This window comes from Balaenoptera borealis (assembly GCF_965194805.1).
Source record: "Balaenoptera borealis genome assembly, chromosome: 1".
Classification (NCBI taxonomy): domain Eukaryota; kingdom Metazoa; phylum Chordata; class Mammalia; order Artiodactyla; family Balaenopteridae; genus Balaenoptera; species Balaenoptera borealis.
The window spans coordinates 5,400,183-5,427,163 of NC_138860.1; the positions used below are offsets into that span (position 1 = coordinate 5,400,183).

General features: G+C 43.2%; 1 protein-coding gene across 6 annotated transcripts in view; it reads right to left on the reverse strand.

Annotated features, from left to right (window-relative positions):
- Nucleotides 1-8,285: 8,285 nt before the first annotated feature.
- Nucleotides 8,286-26,981, reverse strand: part of CRB1 (crumbs cell polarity complex component 1) — a 273,482-nt gene continuing 254,786 nt past the window's right edge. For 5 of the 6 annotated variants that reach the window (XM_082394140.1, XM_082394138.1, XM_082394143.1 and 2 more), the window contains one exon: nucleotides 8,286-8,900. In XM_082394140.1, coding sequence (XP_082250266.1) covers nucleotides 8,685-8,900 — 216 coding nt within the window. In that variant the 3' untranslated portion in view covers nucleotides 8,286-8,684. Of the gene's footprint in view, nucleotides 26,903-26,981 lie in introns of all 6 variants that reach the window. The other variant, XM_082394141.1, reaches the window with a different exon arrangement.

Genomic DNA, 26,981 nt, shown 5'->3' on the forward strand with positions numbered 1-26,981 from the left:
AAATTTATTCCTGAACACTACTGGGATCTACCTTGAATGCTGAGCTAAGAATTGATCTACCATCTTGAAGCATTTCCCACCTAGCTTCATTATTTCTAGTTTTAATTTCTGGGTCAGAGAACACAGAAAGAAATATCCTCTGAGAAGAGGTCCAATCATCCTCCTTAAAATAAACTGAGAATATTTATTACACAGGTTTTAAGATTAACTAACTATTCATGGCAACAATGTGTTTATTTTTATAGCCCTTCTGAGGCTTTTATGATTGTCTCATCTCTGGACTAGTAACCCTTGAGGGCAGATGTTAGATCTACTGAAATGCATTCAGAAGGTCAAAATAATATTCATGTAAGTTACTGGAACTCCATTAAATCTAAATAAATGTAATTTTATCACATGGACGTATTTGGCTAGTTTCTTCAAGAGAGAGGTGCTGGAATTAATTTGTATTTCATTTCAAATGATTTAAAGTGGCTTCTACCAATTCGGATGACAATATCATATTTTACTTTCTAATTGAAAACAATATTTTCTTTATTCTTTTTTCCCCATGACAAGGCCTCCCATTCTACCAAAGTAATAATATTCTACCAAATGCTAAATAAGCTGCATAACTGGAATCTCCTCTAATCAGTGATTCTGGTCATTAGATGCTTCAGATACTTAATAACTATTAAATTGATCATCCTTGCTCCTCTTCAAGTTTGGAATATTTAAGTCCTATTACTGCAGATTCAATAATTGAACTACATTAGTACTTAGCAGTGCAGGGATATTGAATTGAAATCCATGTACTGTTCAGATCACCAGGCAAGAGGACCTTTTGGCTTCTCTTCTGTCTATCAGAGAATTAAATACCAATTCATTCGAAAAACAGCAAAGACTTTTAGAAAAAAATTGAGCTTGACTTCACGTGGGGATACCTATATTCCAGATCTCAGAGATTTAATAATTTTGGGAACCTCATAAAAGCAACCTTAAGAGTTAGGCTTAACTGAACTTTTTCATATGACAAAGTATTTTCATATTAAACCTCCTCTTGGTGGTTAGTATTTAGTTATTTACCTTTTCTTTTTTAATATTTATTTATTTATTTATTTATTTATTTATTTATTTATTTATTTATTTATTTTTGGCTGTGTTGGGTCTTCGTTTCTGTGCGAGGGCTTTCTCTAGTTGTGGCAAGCGGGGGCCACTCTTCATCGCGGTGCGCGGGCCTCTCACTATCGCGGCCTCTCTTGTTGCGGAGCACAGGCTCCAGATGTGCAGGCTCAGTAGTTGTGGCTCATGGGACTAGTTGCTCCACGGCATGTGGGATCTTCCCAGACCAGGGCTCGAACCCGTCTCCCCTGCATTAGCAGGCAGATTCTCAACAACTGCGCCACCAGGAGAGCCCCGTTATTTACCTTTTTTGCACAATTAAACATCCCAAAATTATTCATATGGAGAGCAATTTTTTTGTTTGTTTTTTGGAAACAGGACTGGCCTGGCAAAATAAGGTTTCTGAATGATCTCTGGGGGAGCTCACCAAGAACGTACCTGTGGATACCTGTCCCTGGCAGTAAAAGGCTTTTGGATGTTGATTGTGTCACTGAATGAGTTGACCTATGACATCTCCAAATCCATGACATGAAGGGCTGAGTCACAACAGGGTTCAGGAGCACCTATGCTTTGGGGACTTTTACCAACACATATACTTGTTTCCATTTGGTGTTTATTTCAGGCTGAATAAACTTCAGTTTTGGAGCCTCGAGCTGCAAACCATGAACACCTCCAGGAGGTGCTGCTTAGAGCTGAGAGAGATGGATTCGGGAGCAGTTTTCAAGGATAGTTTGTCACCCAACCCCATGGCTGGTTCTTAAAGCGGCTGTCCTCAGGCAGGTACTGCCAAATATATTTGATGGATGTCGTTCCCAGGTTTCTGGGACCACATAAAGCAAAGCCTGGGCACCAAAATTACAGATGAATGGGCTTAAATTGGAGACTTGCATTTTTGACATTGCTTTTCAATGCAATGCACAGCAGTAAAAGTTGCACTTTTGCTGGAAGCCGGTTGAAATGTGAAAGGTCATATTCACTCCAGAATTAAGGAAAGTTTCATGATTTGAATCATACCCCTGTCGAGCATAAAACCAGGTAGAGTTGGCTAGCTAATCATCATCAAAAGGACGATTTAAACCGAGAAAGATTTAAACTCAGTCTTTCTTGCTGGTGATGATTGTAGATGATTGTGATTCCTTAACACAAGAGGTTTAAGGAGTAATGCTAAAAGGCTGGGTAAAAAAAAGTACTCTCTGTAAAGAAAACTTGTTTTTGTTTTTCTTTTTTCATTCTTATTGCCAGTTGTTTGGGGGACTGAGGGACCTGAGACCTTTGATTTATTTTCTGACAGTTTTTTTTTTTTTTTTTCGATTTTCAACCAGTAATTTATTCCCTCCTTTGCCTTGTTGAGAATTCTTATGATCCCTCAGACAGATTATTTTCTGACAGTTTTATTGAGGACATACAGGTGGTCTATACAGTTCATGCCAGTCTTACAGATGAAGTGATTTCTCCAGTCGGATGGGACTGCCATCACAGGGGCAATTCTGAGACATGAGAACAACATGAAAAAGTAACCTTTCTTTGCACGAAATCTGCTTATTTTACAAATACATCATACGATGGATTGGAAGGGGATTGGAGGAGAAGTTACCCATGGCATTGGTTTGGCAGACCAATGAGTAGGACAAACCTATGTTTGTCTCTAAAGGCTCTTAAAGTGAAGATAAAAGTTCCTCTTTCCAAGAGCTGTCGTAAGGTTTAAATGAGCCAGGATGCATGTAGAGTAGCTAAATATAGTCCTGGTCCTTAGCAAGAGCTCCCCAAAGGATCCCTCACTGTCACTGTAATAATGGAAGTGTTCATTACATTGATTCATTCTAGTTCTGCCTCTAGGTACTGTACCAGTTACTCTTCAATAACTGCAGCTAATACTGATTGATAATGATAATAATTGTGCTACCCAGGGCCAAACTCCGGGACCACACCTTCCTCTGTCTGAGATGAAGGCCTGTTAAACAGTGGTCATTTAAGGAAGTGAAATAGGGCAGGTTTGACGGCTGGTTTAAGTTACAGTCGTTTGTCATTTCCTGCTGCCCTTTGCACTCACTGCGCCTACAGGAGCCGTGCGAGAGGCCCCTTGAAGGACCCTTCCTGTCCCTCCTTGTAAACACACACCAGATGTGCCTTTTGCATTGGCTGCCCGGCCAGGGTTCACCCAGGGCAGGCAGCGGGACGGCTGTGTCCCCTTTACACCCCAGCCCCCAAGCCTGTAGATGGCTGCGCTGGAAGGACAGGGGACCCTCAGCTGCCCAGACAAGGGCTTGGAGTGAATGGATTCTCACCATATTTCCCGCTCTGAGAGAAATCAGCATGCGTTTGTCATCTTTTTTTAATATTGGGCTAATTATCCTTACTCTGCAGATGAATACTGCATGGCCCACCGGTTCCCAGAGCAGCAGTTTTGGAAGCAAAGGAATTAGAAGCAGACGAGTCCTGCATCCTGCTGTGTTCTTTGGTTTGCCTTGGTGTGGACAGGTATGTCTCAGTCACCAACCACCATGTAACAAATCAACCTAAACCTTAGTGACGTCAAACAATGATTTATGATTTCTCTTTGATTCTGTGGCTTGAGGGGGTTGTTCCTCTGCTGGTTTCACAGGGGTCACCATGTGGCTGCATCCAGCAGGGAGGGTGGCTGGGAGCCTGGCAGAGCTGAGCCTCTCTCCAGTTGGTACATTCACTCCAGACTTCACAGCATGGAAGTCTCAGGACAACCATCTAAGGGAAGGAAAAAAACCTGCAAGTCTCTTGCTTCTAGCATCATTTCCATGACATGCCGTTGGTCAAAGCAAGTCACAAAGCCAGCCCTGACTCAGGGGCTGGCAAACAGACCCACCTCTTGAGAGGAGCAGTGGCAACATCACAATACAAACAAGCATGAGAGGAACTGTTTCCACCATCTCTGAAACCAAGCTAACACAAATTGCAAAAATACACATGATGTGAATGTTACATCATCTGCAAATATTTTCTCCCATTCTGTAGGTTGTCTTTTTGTTTTGTTTAAGGTTTCCTTTGCTGTGCAAAAGCTTTTAAGTTTAATTAGGTCCCATTTGTTTATTTTTGGTTTTATTTCCATTGCTCTAGGAGATGGATCCAAAAAAATATTGCTGTGATTGACGTCAGAGGTCTTTAATCCATTTTGAGTTTATTTTTGTGTATGGTGTTAGGGAGTGTTCTAATTTCATTCTTTTACATGTAGCTGTCCAGTTTTCCCAGCACCACTTATCAAAGAGACTGTCTTTTCTCCACTGTGTATTCTTGCCTCCTTTGTCGTAGATTAATTGACCATAGGTGTGTGGGTTTATTTCTGGGCTTTCTATCCTGTTCCATTGATCTATATGTTTGTTTTTGTGCCAGCACCATACTGTTTTGATTACTGTATCTTTTTTTTTTTTTTTTTTTTTTTAGAAATTCACGTTCTTATTTATTGATTGATTGATTGATTGCTGTGTTGGGTCTTCGTTTCTGTGTGAGGGCCTTCTCTAGTTGTGGCAAGCGGGGACCACTCTTCATCGCGTTGCGCAGGCCTCTCACTATCGCGGCCTCTCTTGTTGCGGAGCACAGGCTCCAGATGCGCAGGCTCAGTAATTGTGGCTCACGGGCCCAGCTGCTCCGTGGCATGTGGGATCCTCCCAGACCAGGGCCCGAACCCGTGTCCCCTGCACTGGCAGGCAGACTCTCAACCACTGCGCCACCAGGGAAGCCCTGATTACTGTATCTTTGTAGGGTAGTCTGAAGCCAGGGAGTATGATTCCTCCAGCTCTGTTCTTTCTCAAGATTGTTTTGGCTATTTGGGGTCTTTTGTGTTTTGAAAAAATTAAAAAATTTTTTGTTCCAGTTCTGGGATTAATTTCCAAAATATACAAAGAGCTCATACACCTTAATATAAAAAAAACCAAACCCCAATCAAAAATGGGCAGAAGACCTAAATAGACATTTCTCCAAAGAAGACATACAGATGGCCAACAGGCACATGAAAAGATGCTCAATATCACTAATTATTAGAGAAATGCAAGTCAAAACTACAATGAGGTATCATCTCACACCAGTCAGAATGGCCATCATTAAAATATCTACAAGTAATAAATGCTGGAGAGGGTGTGGAGAAAAGGGAACCCTCATACACTGTTGGTGGGAATGTAAATTGATACAGCCACTGTGGAGAACAGTATGGAGGTTCCTTCAAAAACTAAAAATAGAGTTACAATATGATCCTGCAATCCCACTCCTGGATATATATCAGGAGTAAACTCTAATTCTAAAAGATACATGCACCCCAATGTTCATAGCAGCACTATTTACAATAGCCAAGACATGGAAGCAACCTAAGTATCTGTCAACAGATGAATGGATAAAGAAGATGTGGTATATATATACAATGGAATATTACTCAGCCATAATAAAAGAAGGAAATAATGCCATTTGCAGCAACGTGGATGGGCCTAGAGACTATCATTCTAAGTGAAGTAAGTCAGAAAGAGAAGGACAAATATCATATGATATCACTTTTTTTGTATCTAAAAAAATGATACAAATAAACTTATTTACAAGACAGAAATGGACTCACAAATATAGAAATATAGAAAACAAACTTATGGTCACCAAAGGGGATAGTGGGGGGGGGCGGTAAATTAGGAGTTTGGGATCAGCACATATACACTGCTATATATAAAATATATATAAAATAGGTAAATAACAAGGACTTACTGTATAGCATAGGGAACTATGTTCAATATCTTGTAATAATCTATAATGGAAAAGAATCTGAAAAAGAATATATATATATATATATATATATATACTATAATACATATTATATATATATCTGAATCACTGTGCTGTCACCTGAAACTAACACAACATTGTAAATTAACTATACTACTATAAAAAAAAAAAGTTAATTAAAAAAAAAGAAGAAAGTCACCCCAACATTGGTGATGCAATTACTAGACTTTTCTACTTAAGATGAGGTTTATCTTGTTAGAGATGGTTCAGTACAAATACTCCATAGGGCTAACTTGGAAGCATTTTGACATAAGATATTGTATATCTAGCTTGTTCAAAGATGCATATTCGACTTGCTGGGCTAGTCAGTAAGTAACCTCCTATATGTTTGGCACGGCCACCTGGAATCATTCCTTTATTCATGCCTGCATGCATTCATTCATACATATATTTGAGCACGCATTCCTATGTGGAGCCCTGAACTAGGCACTGGAGGAGGGTGAGTAGCCAGATTAGTTAGACGTCTTTTCTACACTTAAAGTATTACCATCGACAGTTATCTTTTTCTTCTTACCCTTGCTGATCCCAACAGGACCAACTTCTCCTCTGTGATTTTTTTTAGTTTATAGTTTATTAAAGTCAGCTACTTGTTTTTTTTTTTTCTTCTTTAAGCAAGAGCTCTTTTTGTCCTTTCCATATAAGCCTCTATTAAGAAGTTGTAACTCTAATGGGATGTAAATGTAAAGAAAATGTCTTATGGCATACTCCACATGCAGACACCCAGAGACATCCATTTTCTTGGACAAACACTTAAAACAATATGAAAACTTGAGGGGAAGCCAAAGATTAAGCCATTAATAGCTACAAAGCTATTACAGTTTAGTAGCAGGAACATCCAATGACAACTCACACAAATCTTGGGCACTTTGGGGTTTTGCTGGTGGCAGGCACAAATAACATTCATTCATTATTTGTACATTTATGCAGAAAATATTCATTCTGTTTTTATTGTACATTAGGCCTGTTTTAAATGAGGGATTTTGCAGTGAAAGAAAAAAAAAAAGTTCTTGTCCCCATGTAACTTAAATTTTAGTCAGGAGAAACGGACAGCAAAAAATATGTGATTTGTCAGGTAGTGATAAACAGTATGGAAAAAAAATAAAGCAGAGGAAGATGAGGGGAAACCAGCGAAGAGTCTGAGAGGGGCTGGACGGTGGGGTAAAAGGAAAATCAGGAAGAAATGGTGTCCCATTGGGTGGCAAGTATTTCGAGAAAGGAATGACCGCTGTTTCAAAGGCTGCTGAGGTCTGAGGATGGGCTGCTGTGTTTGGCAACGTGTCCATTGGTGACCCTGACACAAGCTCTTTCGTGGGGTGGTGCAGAGAAAAGCCAAATTAGTTTGATCTCAAGAGAGAATGGGAGGAGAGGAAGGAGAGACAAAGAATATAAAACTCTCTTATGGACATTTTGCTGACAGGCATACTGAGGAACGGGATGGTAATTGGAGGAAGATGGGGCCACAGAAGGTAATTTTATACGACAGGGAATATGGCAGCATGTTTGGTGCTATTGGAAATGATCTAGTACAGTGGGAATGCTGATGATGTGGAAGGTAGAGGGGCGATTTCTGGAGTGGTGTCTTTGAGTAGTTGAGGAGCATGGCTTGCTCTAGAACATATATAAAAATTCATGTTATTAATTTTTTGAGCATATATCCAAAATATATCGGGTTGGCCAAAAAGTTTGTTCGGGTTTTTCCATAAGATGGTACAGAAAAATCCGAGCGAACTTTTTGGCCAAGCCAATATATGCATACATTTAAATTTTTTATTTATATACTACTTTAATAGCATGCTATATGCATTTCAAAACACATATAAAAATCTAATTAAATCTTTGGAGGAAAAAATACATAAATAGAAGGCCCAGTATTTTCCCTCCAAACCACATAGTCTTACACACATGCTCCTTGAGGTGCGTGCACTGTACTTTGGGGTTCTTACCTTTAGACAAGGTCACTGTCTGACCCTGACTTATCAAAAAGCAGTTGGAAGGAAAGAGCTTGGTCTTTCAGTTTTGAGAATACGAGGTTTCCTTTTATTCTGTTTTCTGCCTCGGAAAGTGTTTCGACCTTAAGCAACACCTTACAAAGGGCAAGGACTTTAAACGTAGCGCTTGAGGTGATTTAGTTAAAACGTGCTTCAAATGCTCCTAGAGGTTACTTTTGTCACATGTAGTGTCACAAAATGCAAAAAAAAAAAAAAAAAAAAATACTCAGAAAGAGGAAAAACCACATTTCAATTTTTATTTGTGGATGGTGAGTCGCTTTTTAACCATAGGTCTTTCCCAAAACTTTCTCGAATCCATGACTGAAGGACAAAAAATGTGCATCTCCTCATAGGTACAAACTAAAACCTTTCGCTACATGACAGGAAGAGTGAGAGATGTGTCTATTTTGTTTTTTCTGTAGTTTCTGTGTGAAAAAAATGCAGTTGCCAGATGATGGGAAAACTAAAAACGTGTTCCCAAGTTGCAAAGAGTACAGAGTGTAAATGTCAGGCACTGGAGCTTTTCCCAGAATTCACATCCTCAGGAAGGTATTTTTGCTAATCATGAGGCTGAAATTATTGGCACAAGAAACACTGTTCCGTGATTGGCTCACATAATACAATAAAACGGTGGTGTCAAGTTGAACCACTATGAACATCCGTACGGTGGTCAAAGGAGTCCTTCCCACAGTTTCAGTGTGGTCCCAGTTGTAACTTGATGTCTCCAGGTTTGTCAGAAAAACACTCAGGTACAAGTGTCCTATTCGCAGTGTGTGGATCTCTTCCTCTAGAGACAGGATGGTCCTAAATCAGCCTCTCCATTGCAAGGGGAGATGTCATGCTCCACATCTCCACGCGAGAGCCATCCTTTTCCTGACGGCTCGGGCTGTAGGACCCCTGAGTTGCCCTCTTGTTGGCGGCAACGACGGAGGCCACCACTGCCAGGAAGAGGATCAACAACAAGGCTAACGTCACTGAACCGATGGCAGTGAAGACGTCTGAGAGCAAGTCGTCTGCCAACTGCAAGGATAGAAATAATTGTTATGTGAGTTACAGAGCAAAGGAGAACGTCCAGGTCAAGGAACTACCCTGGAATGGAAACCAAGCAGAGCGCAGGTGCCACTCAGTGCTGGAGAAAGATCAAGGTGTGGAAGGAATGTCAGGTGTCCTTATTCCCAGATCATGAGAATGTGACTGTCTCTAGAGTCCAAGGTCTAGAGGCAGGAGACATCTACTGTGTCTATTCTGTGTCTTAATTTCAGTGACTGGCATCATTTGTGTGACATCAAGGCCAAAGGATGAACCCACACGTTTATTTGTAAAATAGTTCTGCATCTATAGAGATGTATGGCTCACAGTCTTTTGACTCCCTTGCAAAAAGTTCTGATTTTGCACTGAAAAAAAATGGTTGTTTTACAGCCTTTCTTGGGAAAGAAAGCAAATTAAATTAGTTGGGTCTCATGGGAAAGATCTCGAGACATAGGCTGGGCTGCAATGCGCTGGTTTCCACAGTCACCACTTTGACTTGGATTCGATGTGACAATTGAATGGTTGTGAAAACACACGTGAGCCACGTGGAACCAAACCTGGGAACAGAAAACTGCAGGCAGAGCCCTGCACGGAGGAGCTGGGTCCCAGCCTCTCAGGGGTGTGCCTCGGACAGAGTGGTTTGTCTAATGTTGATTCCAATGTGTTTGCCAAGCACTTTTTAGCAATGGGTAAAACAAAACTGATTTAGTTGCACAGAAACATTAAAGACAGGACACAGTTGCTATTTGAATTTTTAATAGGTTTTCAAAGAAATATTTCTGTCAGGGTAAGTAAAAGCAGAAGTAAACTAGTTTACCTTCTCATTTAGCTTTCTCTAGGACCCACTCCCTGTTATCTAACCAAGCTACTGTTATAAATGTAATCTTTGTTAGTTTAACATCCTAGGGAATTTTAAACACCTTTGTTTTCCTTTGCGTTTTTTATTTTGCTGTTGTTGTTCACTGTGCTTTGATTTAGACATTATATAATTAATATAATCCTTTAATACTGTATCTCTTCATAATATTGTCTTGGGTGTACTCACTATGAGCCTTGTTTGAATGTGCTTCATTAGTTTCCTCACTCACTCAACAATGCTTATTGACTATCTGCTATAAACATTGAACTGAGCTAGAAGATAAAAATAGAAGGCAAGTCAAAGTCTGAAATCTGGAGCTCAGACACGCACGCACATATACACAGATATTCATACATTATAAACACGTTATGATAATGTCATAAATGAACTGCATAGGGGTGTAGGTAGAGTAATATTGGAATGTGGCATGTGATTACCTTTTGAAGGATAAATGAACATTCAAATAGTTCGAGCAGGAAATTCTACTTGGATGAAACAATTTGAAATCAAAAGGGCAAGAGTATATAAAAGTCCTTAGAGTTTGGGGAAACAGTAGGAAATCCGGCATGAACAAATGTATTGTCCATAAATGTGTACGTTTGAGTGGGAAAAGGATTTAAAAAGTTGGTGAGAAATAGAACTATAAGGTAGGTGAATCTGGACAAGAAATTTGAAAGCCATACTAAAATTTGGACTTGGTCCTGAGGTCAGTGGGAGCCAGTGAAGGTGTTTAAGTGAGAGCATGATATGATCAAGTCTGTGTTTCATTAAAACTTGGCTCTGGTAACAGGGTGGAGGGCGGGTGGAAGTGAAGTTGGGGCTGGAGGTGGAGGAAATAGGAGTTTATTGTATTAGTCGTGGTGAGATGACCTCAGTCTAAGTTTGCCAGTGGAGTGAGACTTGAAGAGGAAAAGGTGGAGAGAGACTTGGGAGGCGGAGTCACTCCACGGCAGATTGTGCGAGCGAGGTTGGGGAGGAGCGGAGGGAAGACAAGGATGGTCACCACAGAAGGTGACCCTGTTGGCTGGGGTCTCATTAACTGGGATAAGATACACAGGAGCAGAAACAGGCGTGCAAGGGAAGACTGTCCTTAGGCTGGGAAAAGCTAGCGTCACGTTCCTGGGCAACATTCAGGTGTGCGCTGCTACTCTCCACATTATTGTCTAAAATTCTGGGTCACAGCAACTTTTCCAGTTATTGGAGAAAAGCATATAGAGTTTCATAGAACTCAGTCGTTCTTGAGAAAAATTGTTTACCTCAGCTAGAGGGCAGGTTCTCCGGCCACACCGTGTGGCAATGACATCCTTTATCTGTAGGGATAACTGTGGGCTGGGACAGATGAATACAGCCATAGACCTGGCCTTGAAAGCTCAAGAGTCTGGGTCTCAGCAGGACAGATGGACCCCTTGGTGTTATCTGGGGACCTCTAGATTGTGTAACCCTCTTGTTCCTAGATGCTGAATTCTCCTTAATCTGTCCAGTAAACTGTGTCATCTTTGGGAGTCAATGGTTGTTCTGCTGGGTGGGTGAGTTGGGAGGGTCCACACCCACACAGAGGGGAGACGAATCACTTGGTTTGTCTCTGTTTTCTAAACTTCTCTGGCGTCTTCTCATTTGGGCTGAGAATGATTGCACGGGGAAAGCTAATGCCGCCCAGACCCTCGCACCTGCTGTCCTGCAGCTGGAGAGGGAGGGGACATAGCAGGTGTAGGCGCTGAGTTCTCGTTGGGACCCCAGTTCTGGCAGAACCAGAGAACTGATCCGCTTCACTTATCTCGGGACCTGCGGGAAACCAAGGCTCTTGTCTGTAGAGGCTCCACTGCTCTCAGCAATGTGGAGAGAATGGAAGGGCCAGCTCCAGACCCGAGAGAAACACCCTGCCTCCACCGGCTGTGCGCTGAGCGGCGGGCCTCAGCCAGTACCTGCAAGACCCTGGGTTTGATCACCTGTAACACCAGGTCCTAGCATCTACTCCCAGGGATGGGAGTCAGGAGACACAACAGATGCAAAAGCCGAAGAGAATGTCCCAGAGTAAGTTCTCAGCACAGGAGAATGTGAGCAGCCCTGAAGATGTGATGCATCACCTCGCTGATTTCATTTAATTCTGAAAGATGAGCTAGAACTCCCTCAATGCCTCGGGATACGCCCCGGGAGCCAACCTACAAACCTAACACGGCAATTCCGAGCTTCAGATAAAGTTTTGGATGAAATGGCTGGCCTAGCGATATCAGATAGGGCGCGTCACTCAGCTTTGGTGGGGAGCCGAGGGAGTCGGAGTCTGAAATCGCCTCTGGAGGGTCCTTTGCTTTTGAATTCCCCTGGCTGAAAGGCCTTTTTTGCCCTGCTATTCTTCAACTGGGCTTAAAATACACAGCCCTGGAATGGGTCCTTTGATAACTGAAACTGCTGGGACACAGGAACTGACAAGGCCGCCAGGTGTGGACCGTCCTGAAAAACAGCGTGAGTTTAAGGCCAGGCCTGTTTGGATGGGTTGTGTTGCTCACGCTGCACTTTTGAATAACCTTTTTCGGAAAAGATAGACCCCAAATTCATGAAAACTTCATGTAAAATTACTTTTCAGGTGGCTTATGCTGCAATCTGTATTGTTAACATCCTGTTTAAATGTACATTCTATACATGATCACATGAACCTGTGGTGACTTTGAACTCCCCATCTGCAGAATAAAATAAATAGGTGCTTCATTTTTTTCCTCCATGGAAGATTCATTCTGAAACATTGACTGGTTGTGGCCAAATGTGACCCAAGGCAAGGATGCACGCTGGCATTCTCAGGGGAAACTGCCAAAACTTATTTTGAACCTTCTGACCTGAGCCTAGGCTAGAACACGCTGGAAATACCCATTCGCTTTTTTTCCTTAAACTCCAGAAGAGGAATTCTATACTGTGATTCCTCTGAGGGGAGACTGGAAACAAAATGCACTTGCGAAACAGACAGAAATGGGTTTGAATCCAGTTTTGCCACTGGTGTCCTACACTTATCTCTGCCGTTTGCCCACCTGTAAAGCGGGGGTGACAGTTCTGTGTCCTAGGCTTGCTCTGAGACGTGGAGCTTCCAGGTGTGCGGAGCTTCTCTGAGGCGCAGGCTCAGAAGGGAAGTCAGTCCTTGTGGTCACTCCTGTTCGGCACTCTTCAGAGTGATGACCCTTCCCCGGCTGATTTCCCCGGCCCTGCTTGGGCGTCAGGACACCCACCAGATGCCACCCACTCTGGCAACAAGTCGGGACTCAGAGCCCAGGCTGGGAGCCGAGAGGGGCAGCCGCTGACCTGGAGCTGGCAGGGGCCTGGGCCATCTGGCCGTCAGGGCCCACAGCCCCTCGCTAGCTGACTGCTGGTCAGTTCATCTGATTTTGAAAGCACAGAACGAGCTGGCTTGTCTGGAAAGGAAAAGTAATGAGACTCTCTCTGTTCTCAGCACCAGGATCCGCCTGTCATAATATTTAGGACCAATTTGGAAAAATGTGAAAACAATAAACACATTGGAAGGAGCCTGGAAAAACAGGATACCTTGGGAAACTTGACCTCCTATTTCCAGGTGGAAGGAGGTGAAGACATTAAAGCTTTGACTTGAAGTGAGGAAATTCTAGGACTGAGGCCGTGGTTTCCCCCTTAGGGGCATATTTTTCTCACGTCGGATTTTGTAAAATCAGCGGAAGTACGTTTGTAGTTGAAAAAAGCAGAAATGTTGGGAGTTAAAAACTGGCTCCTGAAAAACGCTAGGGTGGAGTGAATTCCCCAAATCCTTCTTAGAATTCAGTTTATATGTCCGTTGTGTGGAAATATGTGGAGACAGTTGAAGACAGGAAGTTAGAATGTTTGGATGTACTAGTTGATTACAGGTTATATTCCAGCTTCAATATGCGAGTTTCTGAAATGTGTGTGTGTGTGTGTGTGTGTGTATGTGTGTGTGTGTGTGTGTAGTGTTACACAAGTACATAATAGTACGTTATGTACTATTATGAACATCAGTGATTAATGGGAAAAATACTTTAAAGATGTGTTTTTACAAAGCCGGTTATAATATTTACCTTCCATCTGTGTATCTAAAGTGAAATGAGGACATCTCTTTGACTCTCATCCTTCAAATTAAAAATAAAGAAGAGATAGAGAGACAGAGAGAGACAGAGAGAGACAGAGAGAGAGAGCAAGCAGTTCTTGTGAATTACTATTGTAACAAGTAGGTCTTCAATTTGGTGGATGGTAAAAAACTCCCACACAGACCTGGGTCCTTGAACTATCTCTTATTAGTGAATTGCTAGGAACAGCCGTTTCCATAGTAATATTGAATATGTGCCAGAACTCTGTTTTTAAAATGAATATTGCTGCAGCAGCCAATTTTCAACCATAAATACACTGTCCACTTTACAGTTACAAGGGGGGAAACGGGGTACTGAGAAGCTGCAAGCGGGGCCTTGGGCAGCATCCTGGCACGGGGAGGGGACCACCCAGCAGATGCTCCTGCCACCCTGTAAAATGCTCAGGACCCGGAAGCGTGGCAGCCACGGAGCCCCTCCAGGCCGCTGACGGCTGCAGGGACCAGGGACCAGGGGGCGTCTGAAATGCAAACCCAGTAGCATTTTCTCCTTGGTGCTCCCATCTCTTCAGCCGCTGCTCTGCCTCTCCCAGAAGACTCACAGGCTCTCAAAGGAAACCGGCATAGTCTTTCAACCAATTCTCACCAAGTAATTACAATTCCTTACAACTCTACTAACTGGGGACCGTCCTGACAGCCTGGTGATGGAGAAACCCGGCGACACGAGGTGGTTCCGGGCACCAGCCCCACCCCCGGAGGGGTGCTGTCCTGGGAAGCTTCTAATGTGATTTCCACATCAGGCCCCACCGAAGACGTTGGAATTGCTACTGGAAATTTGGTACACGGGAGACAGATCAGAAGAGGAGCTGGTCCAGCACAAGGCTGCACGTTTGGGGTTCCAGCCCTAGTTGAAACCATCGCTTCTCTCACAACTGACCACCAGCCCACGCATGACGTGTGTGGGCTTTTAGGGGAAGAGCACCATAATTCTGCGATTTGAGGGGTGCTGTGACACTGGTCGTGAAGGGACACAGTTATTCCTGCATTCAGCAGGTGGTTCTTGAGCACGCCCTCTGTGTGAGCACAGTGGGAGCTAGAATACAGCGGTGAGCCCGGCAGTTCCCAACCCCACCCGTCTAGTGTTGGGTCTGGAATTCTTGCCCCGATGTCTCACAAGCTCTTTGCTACTCAGGACGCCACATGTTCAGCAGAAGCACAGATGCAGCTAGAAGTCTGGAGACACAGCTTTCCTGTGTCTCTCTCCTTAAGCAGGTGGTATAAGTGATATAATTGTTCTCCTTGGAAGACCAGGCCTTATGAATAAAAATTCGCTCTTTGCCTCATACAAGAACCAAATCCCAGCAGCCCAAACTCAAATTTCATTATGTTTTTATAAATTTATTGTTTGAAGAGAATTGCTGCCCTTTCTGCTGACCCTGGGTCAGGGGGGTTACCAGATGTTGTACGCACAGAAACGTTTAAATTCCATGTAGGGATTATCACATCCTGTCACCTTCTCAGGGAGGCCTTGCCTGATCGCCCTCTTTAACTGTAATCAGCTTCATCTCTCTCCAGCACGTCGCGCCCTGGGACACCTAACAGTTCATGGGGGGCGTCCCTCCCCTCCCAAGGCAGAAGTTCCATCAAGGTGCAGCTCCATCCTTCTGCCTCCCAGCCCCTGGACCGGCATCCGTGCCCCAGGGACCCCGCGGTGATCGCCGCTGGGCGGAAGGCTTGCCCAGCAGCACATGGCAAGCTCTCAATTTCACGCACAGAGCTTCTCCCCGGGGATTCCTGCAGGAGGAAACCCTCGGCCTGTGACCCACAAGGGAAGAGACAGCCGCTCTCTAACTCCGCTGAAGGGTCAGGGCGCCTCGGAGGGGCTGCGGGCAGACACTGGGGGGGAGCGGGGGGTGCGGCGGATCAGGAACCACGTGATCAAAGAGTGAAGGGGGCTATTATTATTATACAACTTGGCTACTATTCCTTTCCGTGGAATCAGCCACAAACAGTTTGCTTTCACCTTCTCCTGCCCCAGAGCCCGGATGGGAATGTCGTCAGGTGACACAAGCAGGAGATGCGAGAGATCTTTTTTTTTTTTTAAATACCATTTTCTATGTGTGAAACATTCTTTTTGTCTCCGCTAGGTGACCCCCTGGACATTATCATGGCCCATTTTGGTCTCAGAAAACCTGGGTAGACAGTCATACTTCCTTTCCTTTTTTTCTCTCCTTCTCTTTCTCTCTGCATTCCAGAAAACAGTGGTCGCCAGCTGAAGACTCGGGGTGTGTAGTGTGCACCACACTGGGAGCTGCCCACACTTGTGTTTGTCAATCGGACACCCTTTCCGTCTTCATTATTTTACACCGGGATCCACTCAGAACGCAGGCCCCTGCCCTTCCGCTCGCATTGCTCTCTGGTTCATTCTCAGGGTCACAACCTGGTTAAGACAGTAACTGTCTCTTCCGTGGCTGGTTAAACGGTCCTCTAGCCATTCTTTCTTGCCCCAGAATCTACCCCAGCCAGACAGCCCTACAGAAAAATAAAAAAAGAGCTTGCTCACCTGGCTGGGAAGCCCACGGGTGCTAACCGTATCAGTGCTAACCGTGTCAAGCCTAACCTAATGAGTTTTAAGTCAAGGCTCCTTTCGACTTTGCCCCCGTTTCCCTGTGAAGGTCAGCATCAGCTACGCCCTGCACGTCAGCAAAGCGACTGTCCTTACCCGCCCTTCTCGAGCAGGGACCAGCCTCCCTCGCCCCTCCCCCGCCCATGCCGCTCCTCCGGGTTGAACACGCCCTTTCGGGAGACCTCTGCTCTGCTCGGAGCACCCTGGGGCTTAGCTGCCCTCTGCAGATCCCCCGGGGACCCCGCGGGCTCTCCTCCCAGCATCTCATGCCCGGAAGCCCAGGGCTCAGCAGCGTTTACAAGAGCTGCGGCCCGACCTGCCCGGCGTGACCTGTCCCGTGCACTTGAACGTGCTGCCCTGTTCATCGGGGGTTAGGCCACCCTCCACCCCGCCCCTCAGGACTGTACGGATGAGTATCTGTTTCCTCTGGAACTTTCCGACACGACAAAGTGCAGCGCTTTGCACGGAGTGGCCGATCAATTGTCATTGACTCACCCACTGGTAGTGCTCGTGGCTCTGTTTAACGCCTTGATTCGATTCTTTTTTCAGTCGTCGGGAGACTTCCCTACTGCCGGGAGCTTATTGGTGGGCACATCGTTCACCCATCAGTTCACGCGCTCATGCACTCACGCATTGTCAGTGAACGCCGTCACCGTGGCAGGCAGCTCCCTAGGTCCTGGACACACGGGATCCAAAGGCATAGGCAGCGCCTTTAGAGAGTTCACCGTGGAGTGACAGTCCCGGGCCGGGCGGCTACACAAACCGCCACAGTTCAGGCGACGGGCACTCTGTTAGAGGCGAGTATGAAGGGACGAAAGAAAGGCCAGAAGGTGGACTTCATGACATGCTCCAGTTTTCTTAAAGGGAGCTGCTGGGAGAAGGAGGTAAGGAAGGGTGTTGAAGGCAGAAGGAAACACCACGATCCAGCGGGAGAGAGAAGGAGAAGTGGGCCTGGGCCTTTCCTGCTTGCCTGGGAGGCTGGTGGAGGGAAGTGCTTCTTGCTTCTGCAGAGCCGCACGCGGAGGAGAAGCAGCAGCCCATGTGTCAGGAAAGCGTTCGCCCAACCTGGGCAGTAACCCAAACAGATTCCCTTCCAGGAAGCTTCTCTCCTCTCCCTCAGTGAAGCAGAGGCCAGAATCGCACGCACAATTTCATGGATATTCTCTGCAGGTTCTTTCCTAGCACATCTGACCTACACCTCTTCTAAGAAACCTATCAGCCTCATATGCCAGGAGTCCTCTACTCACCTGGGTTTTGTAGGACACAGAAGGATTTAAATTTCTTTGTACCCCTTCTCTGCCATGGTCTATAGATTTTAGAAGGTGATTGATAAGTATATCAACTGATTTTATACAACATTTCAAAAGCAAGAGAATATCCAGCAAACAAGTTAAAAAAGGCAGGGAGACTTTTGAGATTAAATCATACTAAAATGACATGACAACTAACAACTAAATGCAACTGATTGTATCCTTGATCAAAAAAAAAAAAATCTAAAGGACAATTTTGGGACAATTAGAGAAATCTGAACGTGGATAGTACATGAGATGGTAAATTTCTTGAATGCCATACTGGTATATGGTTGTAGAAGGGAGTCCTTTTTCTTCGGAGACACTTGCTGAAATATTTAGTGGTAAAGTGTTACAACATCTGCAACCTACTTTCTAAAGCTAGAGCAAAAAATGTATGTATATAGAGGTAAGAAATGGAGCAAAATATTAAAGAACTGTTGAAACTGGATGAAGGTTATGTGTTCACTGCACTATTTTTTTTTCTGATTTTCTTTAGCTTTCATTTTTTTCCCAAAAAAGTTAGAAAAGTAATACTTTTAAAAATGATGTTACAGTGAAAATAATTCCTCTAACCCCCCAATTTGTGGATCTTGCTTCTTCACTATCTGTTTGTTCTTCTGCTACTCTGGGTCTTGCTGATTTCTCTCCCTGCTATACTTTTATTGCCTAGTAAATCTTGTTCCCATCGATGGTTTTATCTCCCATCTAGACACTGAAACATTCATGGATCACATCACATGCCAGTTTCCTCACACATTTGGCCCTAACCCTCCTGCTGGAGCCTAACCCAGTGCCAGGCACACAGTGGGCGTCCATGGACTTTCTCACCATCTCCTGGCATCGTCCTTCCTGACCTAAAAGCTGTACCTTGGTCCTTTCCTCACTTGGAATTCTTTCTTCTTACCAACTTTCTTCAGTCGGTGAAAAGCTGCTATTAATTCATTCTCACATTAAGCAGGAGAAAGAATGCCAAATCCCCAACATCCTTATGGCTTATCACATGTCCTTTTGGCAAAGGTAATCTAGTCTGTGTCATTGTATTTATTGCCCCCAAATCAGAACCAGTTGCCAGAGTAATGAAGGTCTATTGGTTTGTGTTGGCTTAATCCACGTCAGGGGGGCTTTAGGGGCATATAAGGATAATTTGACCAGCAAAAGGAAAGCCATAAAAATGATCAAAAACGCTAACAGATATGCTGAGAACACCAAGCTTATTTTACTGAGGATTTATGGCCAACTTATCAGAAAATTATTTGGTCCAAGTCTACATTCAAATAGGTCCCTCAGTAATTCAGCAAAGATTCCAGCCTCTGAAAAAAACAGCCTCTATAATGAGATACTCCAGTAACCCCTAACTTGCAGCACATGTAGTTTAATTTTCAACAGTTGTGAGACTGCAGTAAATCCAGCTTTTGAATAACTAGTTCCACTGATACCTCAGACCTGCATTAAATTAGCAGAGCACGAAGATCAACGGCATCCTCTCTCCTGACATACCTGCGTCCGTGTTTATTAACCAAATCGAGCTTAAATGTCTGACCTCCCCCACATGGCAGCCGTGCCAGCGCCTGCTGGGTCCCAGCAGAAGTGAGTGCCAAGTCACCAGGCTCGGCCGCATGATGTCAGCTGTGCCCCAGGCCCAGCTCTGGAGGTTGTATTTTATTGACCAAACTCAAATTGGTTTCCCCTCGTGCAGGGGATAAAGTGTGGCATCAAGTCACCCATGTGAAATATATTACCTTAATTTACAGCTTGTCATTGAAGTCCTTGTTTATATAATCTATTGTGCCATTTACTCTATTCTTATTTTACAAAGCAAACATAGAAATAAAAACCCTTGCTTCCAGTGTTTCATGGACGAATGTCTATACCCTGTACCTTCTCTTAAATAATCTCAGAAGTGGCTATTTCTACGTCACTGTCGGTTTACATCAAATTATCAGATTTTCAGTTTCAAAGTCTGCCTCGTGGAAGATGAAAGATGCATTGCGTGCTTTAACGGGAATCCTTTCACGGCGCAGCTCTCTCCCTTCCAAATCGTTTGAGACTTGCTACGTCTAAACAGGGAAGGAGCCTGCCATGCTGAGGTTGGTCGGATCCAAAGTGAACATTCCTAAATCTATGAGCTTGTCACCACTTAGAACACCAGGGTATCTTACCACCAGCAAAGATAGAAACCTTCATATTGGGAAGATGGATTAGAGTAGTATTTAGTTTTAGAACTAAAGAGTTCTTTCAGAAGTCAGGCTTTCAAATTCCAAATAAGCCATTTGGTAAAACTCTATGGCAGGATTAAAACAAAACAAAACACAAACACAAAAACCATATGTCTGATTTTGTTAATAGTCCACCTAAATGTCCCAAAATGCAACTGGGGGTAAAGATCTATTTACATTGGTATTGAGGATGTACAGCCTTCCTTCTTGGAGGGACAAGAATAAAGTCTAACAGCATTTAACTCAGTCTAAAAGTCCTGCTGAACTACAGTTGCCCTATCTCTATGTATTAACGTAGCATAGAATTTAACAGCCTATTATAAAATGAGACCAGACACTATAGCTGTGCTGGTTATTTTACACTTTTGGAGCTCTAAGTGTATGTACACAGTAATTATGATATACAACGTGTCTGCATTGCCTTTTGAAATAACGGTTTAGGAGATTCTTGCCTGAGCAGTTCTCTTCCTTCCCTACAAAGGGCTCAAAGGACGAATCTTCTCCTTTTGCCACTGACTAATTTCTAGTGACTGTTTTAATAAAATGAAGATCAGATTCTGTTTCCTATCCAGTTCAGAGACCTTTTTAAAAAGAAATAAGATAACCCAGCTAACATGTTAAATTGTGTTTTAGTTCTATAATTTGTCGTTAATATTCCAAAATGTAAGACTTTTCTCTGGATAATCTTTGCTGATTGCTGCATTTTCTCATATTCTGTGTCATACTGAAATTTTAATTATTTACATTCTTTTTTTTTCCTGAAGTTTGGAGTAATTGCCTAAAGAATATTCCCCTTACTAACTTAAATAATTTGAAACATATGGAAATTTTGTTTTCTAAACTCCCAAAGAGACTGAGAACTGAGAATTCAAACTATAAACTAAGCCTCTTCAGTTTTGTTGCTTCTTTTTCCCAGACCCCAGAATAACACTTCTCTCCCACCTTTATAAAATATTTCCCTTGGGTCTATAACTTTTCTATTCCACCACCATTTAGATGACTTGTCCTCAGGGATATGGCTGTGCTAAGAGCCTCAGGAAGAAAACCAAGATTAGTCACCAGGCTTGCAGAATCCTCCCCGATTCTGTTTACGAGGATGGCTGCCAATTCTCCAAACGTGCTCTGCACTCATGTTCTTTTCAGGGTCACTCTGCTCGCAGAGCACAGATTAAACACACAGCCTCGGGACTCTCAGTGTTGTGAGGAGAAGCATTTACATTCCACTGACAGCGCGGGGTGTCAAAGGAAGCCATTTGCTCTGATTTACCGACACAAGGGATAGCTACGGCTCCGAGAAGAGAAAGAGAGTTACAACGCGGCTCACCTCAGCCAACCACTCCTCTGTGTGGCGGACCTGGGGAGGAATCGCCTCCATATTAAGAGGCATTTTTATCCTTAGAGGTTCTTAGAGGTTGGCCCTCTACCCAATGGTTTCATTGTTCTCTTTTATTAAAATGTCTTTGCTACCGTTTTTTAGGCCTCTTACCCTGGTCTCAGGAACCTAGCATAAATCTAGTATTTCTACTACAAGGTGGCAACTAGATCTTTGATTATTTGTGCATTCTACCCAGGCCATTCATCTTTTCGATATTCTACAATGAGATCAGCTGTAAAACACTTTGGAACTAAAAGGTGGTACATAGGGGAAAAAGGAAAAGTAATTAAAACCTGAGGACTTAATCTTTCCCTGGCATCTGACATGTCACCTCATTTTAATCTTCACAATAGTCTAATGATACAGAGATCATTGCCCTTAATTAAAAGATCTTTTAAGCAATTTGTCCCAAGTAACAAATTACTTAAGCAGCAGATCCGGTACCCAAATGGTCAGGGCTTGTTCAGTTATGCACAGATGCATCCTAGGTAGAGCACTATATAGATGTAACCCCAAATCTACCCTGAATTTCAACTAAGTTACCCTTATTTGACATATTTACACACTGAGAGATGAGTAATAATAGTTATTTTACACTTCAGGTCTCTTGCTATGGACAGCACTTATATAACCAGCTGCGTTTCCCTGCTTATTGGTGTTGGTTTAATTTTTTAGGACTTTGCTTGTCAGAATAAGCTCCAACAAAGTAGGCTGAGAGGTGGAAGGATTTTGTTTGTGAGTTCTAGGAAGGTGCCCAGCACACAGAGGCTGTCTGGGAGGTAAGCTGTCTCTATATACTGTGCCTGCATAGACCCTGAAAAATTCAGGGGGAGAACAAAGAAAAGGACCCATAATTCACAACTTTCAGTCCCATGCTTTTAACACCCCAGCATGTCTATCAAGAAATAAAACAAGGAAACAATGCAGAAAATCTCCCAGGGTTGTTGCTTGTATAAAACAGCCCTGTGCTACCCTCCAGTTTCAGCACAATGTTATCAGGCGATGATTAAGAAGGTAGCTGTTTCCTCGCTTCACAGTGTCAGAAAACAAGGTATCAAGCCAACAACTCCCTTTGTAGGTGCAGCACTGAGACTGCAGCCACGTATTGCTTCCAACTGTAAATATTAATGGTGAAGAAAAGAAAGAGATCTTCCCTGGCTCTGGGCTGCCTGAGCTCAGCAGATTACATGACACTCTGGCATGATTTGCTGAGATGTAGATAATTGAACTTCTTGTTAACAAGTTTCCATGTATTTTTTACTCCATCAGCAGGTTCTTGAGTCAATGCCTAGATTAGGTTTGACTAACATCAGCACAATTTGACTTTGATGGAAAGTTTAAAATTTATAATTAAAAATTGTACATCCATTTGCTAATTTCCAAGTAAAAGGAGCTAATCCTTCTGGAAGCTACAGCATTTATACCTGGTTCCCCAAAGCACATCGGTTCTTTTGCTTCCTCCTGGATGAAGAAGTCTATAATGCTTTTAGGACACTGGGGAACACTTAGGGGCAAACTAAGAAGGCCTTTCACATTTCACCCACTGCCAAAGGATTTAAGGTTTCCATGAGCTTGGAAGAATGACAGGGTTGTTTTTATACTCCTTTTGAGACACTAATTTCAAAACCATTATATAGGAGCTCCTATTTTATTGTAGATTTTAAAAAGTGGACTCAACATTGTTTATGTGAAAACACGCATGCATATTTTACTCTATATAAAGTATATAAGTATGATTTATAGTTCCTGCACTCAATAAATGCCGGTTGATGAGGATGGTGATACAGGAGTCCCTAAAATGCACTTAAGCTGTCCCACTGCAATGGCACATTACTACCCATAAAAAGTCTGACGCAAAAAGGTTATCCTACACTACCATGTACAAAATCAAGGAAGGCAGCATTACCTGGGTACAAAAATGTTATAAAGTCTACCTACTTTTATTTATAAGAACACGCTTTGAATTGTGTAGCAAAAATTCTAATTGGCATATTCTCGGCCGTGGACTCCTACAGTTCATTACATGCCATATTTCTGTCTTATTGTGTGATTTCAAGATCCATACTTTTCTATATTTAGAAAGCTGCACTCAAACAGAATATAGCATCTTCTGCTCTCCTGTCAACTTCAGAGTTCATGACACATTGTAGGTGCTCGAGTTCTTTTTGACTGAATTGACAAATTAGATAGCATTGTAAAACAAATGCAAAAGCAAACTTGACATAGATGACGAGCAGCTCCTGATCTATCCAGGTGATACTTGGTTTACTTGTCAGGTAGAGAGGAAGACCTGGTAGATCTGCACGTCAAGGCCCACCTGGACCTCACTTTGAACTCAGAGAACTCAGCAGGGGCCTGTCATTGTGATTGCAATCCGTGACCACTGGAATGAGTAAATCAGTGAACAAATCCTTAAAAGGGAATTGGACCAAGGATGGTGTCCTCGTCAAATCTGCTCTAGCTAACAGTGCCATGTGAGTTAATAAGTGGGACACAGCCTACTCTTCCCTCCCAGAATATGTTATTTGAACAGGGAGCCACTCAAATGCTTTGCCCTTTGTAAATGCACATCACCTTCACGACTCTCACAATGCCTCCCAGGCTCTTTACATCCCAGAATGCCTCTGTACGAAGATGCACGTTGTAGTCCCAACCTCTCCCGCCACCGTGGCGGGAACCCTGCCAAACACGCCACCATTTCTGTCTCAGGGCAGAAGACAAATTATATGCAATTACTCAGAACCTGTACCTCTTGAGCTCACCCCACAAGGTGAGTGGGAAGCTCACAGTCATCACTTAGGGTTCTGCAAATACAATATTAAACTGAGATGCTTATATTGGTTTCTGTAATTCAAGAGCATTTATTTTGGTAATTTAAGTGGCAATGGAGTTATCCCTGTTCAAACACACATGACCTTTACCCTCAAGAAGCTGCAAATTAGGATAATGTACATACTGCCAGCTGTGACTATCTTTAGCATTCACAGGACTTAATTGGTAAAAATAAATAGGTACCAGATTCCATGAGAGCCAAAGAGCAGATTTTATAATCTATTTTCCATTTCCATTTTCTCCCTGGAAATGTTCTTCAAAACATTCCAGAGTTCCCTGGATGCAGTTTGTCTCATGAAAAACTTGCATTTCTGTAAACTATATATAATGGTACCTATTTCAAACACCCATTTTACAATTAAGAAATGCTAACATTTCTGAAATATTTGGGTAGGGCAGTCTGCTTAGAAACAATCTCCAAGCGTTGTGTTTTATAATTTAGGAAACAGAAACCCAAGATTGTATTTTGGAGGAAAATCAGTGATGAGACTGAGTAAATCACTTAACTTGTTTGGGCCTTAGTTTTGGCATCTGTAAAGTGGCAATAACATTCCTACTGATGTTAGGGTTAAATGAGATACTACACGTTGGGCACTTTTGGTCACCGGGACAGCTCAACATCAGAGAAGGCCCAGCTCTCGGAGGAAGAGACACCAGGGGGCCCTGGTCACCTGGTCCCTGAGCCAGTGGGGTTTCCTGGGCTGGTGACTCTCCTTGGGCAGTTGATGGTCCACTTTCAGAAACTTCTGGCTTCCTTAGCTCTGAAAATAGATGGCACTAACCACAGAAATGCTTCAACCACCTCCTGCTTGGTCTAGGGTACATTTTATAAGGATTTGCACAATTGGGACATTTAGAAAAAGTGACTAAATGTATTTATTAATTTTATGTACTTTAAGACGATGAATGATAGCAGCATTAGTCTATAGCCTCAAAGAATCTTTTTTTCATGGTGCTGATCCAGGGAATTTGCTCAATTTTTAGGGAAGGGAGACAATCTGAATCTCCTCAGACCAAAACATGCCTCTGGTCCTTTGAGAAGAAAAGGGAGAGCATCATGGGCCTGAAAATCCTCAATTAATGAATAAGAACTTTAGAAAGATACAAATGAAGTTTAAAAAAGATGCTTAAAGCAAATCGTAGTTAACAAAACTATGCCTAGAGGAAATTTTAATTAGTAGAAATCAAAAATTAAGTTAAAGAATATGTGCCTTTAATAAGCTAGTGAAAAAACAGCCCCCCACCCCACCAAATCTATTCAACAAAACTTCCTGCCTGGACAGCATTATTGAAAAAAAAAAAAAATAGAATATCTGGAGCAAGGAACAGTTTGTATTAGTTTGAGTTCCAATAGGAAAGAATAAGACTGAGAATATCATTGAGGCGTTTTCATCAGTCAAATAAAACCATCATTAAAGAAAGGTGCTACCATTTCTGGTGGAAGGTAATCCTTCTAATCAAAGTGAGTGGCAGCCCACAGATAATCACAATCTATTGGAAATAATTTAGAGGAAAGCATGGAGAGGCCTAAATCATGTTATTAGGAAATGACTCTTCCTTCTCGGGCTGGATTTCAACAGGAGCTTGAATCCATAATCTTGCCCTAGGTTGAATTTATCTGATTTTACACCCCATCACTTCCCAGCATCCTTCATCTGTCCTAGTCAGGCCTGGTCACTCTGTGTACTTCACATCATCCAAACTTTGTTCCCACAATTGCATCTTTTCTTGTGACCTTTCTTCTCTCTTGAATGCTCTCCCGTTTTCTGTCCTCCAAATAATCTTTCTCGTATTTTATGGCCTCGTTTAATTCCCATAACCTCCATGAAAACTCCCCCTCTTGGAACAGCTCATAGTGACCAGACTTCTGTGAATTCATACTGTGCTTTTACTCAGTAACATAAATTAGGGGCTGTTTTCAATATGTCTTGTAGTTTCTCTTTTTCCTCTGAAACTAGATTGTTATTTTCTTGAAATTCTTCGAGTAGGGATTATAGATTATATTTCCCTGATTCCCTGCCCTCCTTCCTCGCTCCCTGTGTCCAGCCCACTGTCAGACAGGTTGTAGAAACGCATGTGTGGATGCGACGGTTACTTTGGGATGCGATGGTTACTTCTTTGACTCTCGGGGGCAGGCAACGGCACGGACTCGGCAGTTCCCTGCATCGTCGTGGGACTTGTGAAAGGACAAAACTTTGGATTTCCTGCTGAGAGGCCCAGAATGTCAGCTCATCCCACGGGAGCAGTTACTGCAGAAGAAGGTGGCTCAGAGGGAGGATGAGTTGGCAATGAGGAGGAGGGAGTGGACGGCTCAAGCCTTCAGGTGCAGCTGAACTTGAAAAGGGTAGAACATTTGGAAATTTCTTTGTGAGGCTTGTCTGACAACCAGACAAATTGTGAAAAATGATAAGCTTTGGTCTTGCTAATGGTGCTCTCCAGGCACATATAGGCATTTCATCCACATCCCTGGGCACGTGTGGCAGCCGTAGGGCCCTTTCTACTTGGGAAGAATTCTAGCTCTTTCCCGGGTCCTCCTTTTCTCCTGGCACCGCCTGAATTTCTTCGGCCTCTTTCCCTCTCTCATTGCGTAGGGCTCTTCAACAGTCTGTCCGATGTTTATCATCTTTTGGGATCAGTGCCATAAATCTCCTTCCCTCTCTTAGGTCTTTAAAGCCTCTTTCCGTGATCCCGAAGGAAGTCGATGGCTCTGATGGCTGTTCTCCAGGTTTCCTGTGTCAAACCCTTGAGATGCAGATGCATCATTATACAAAGAAGAATTCATGATCATCTAGGCAGTGGGTAATTATAAATGCAGCGTGGC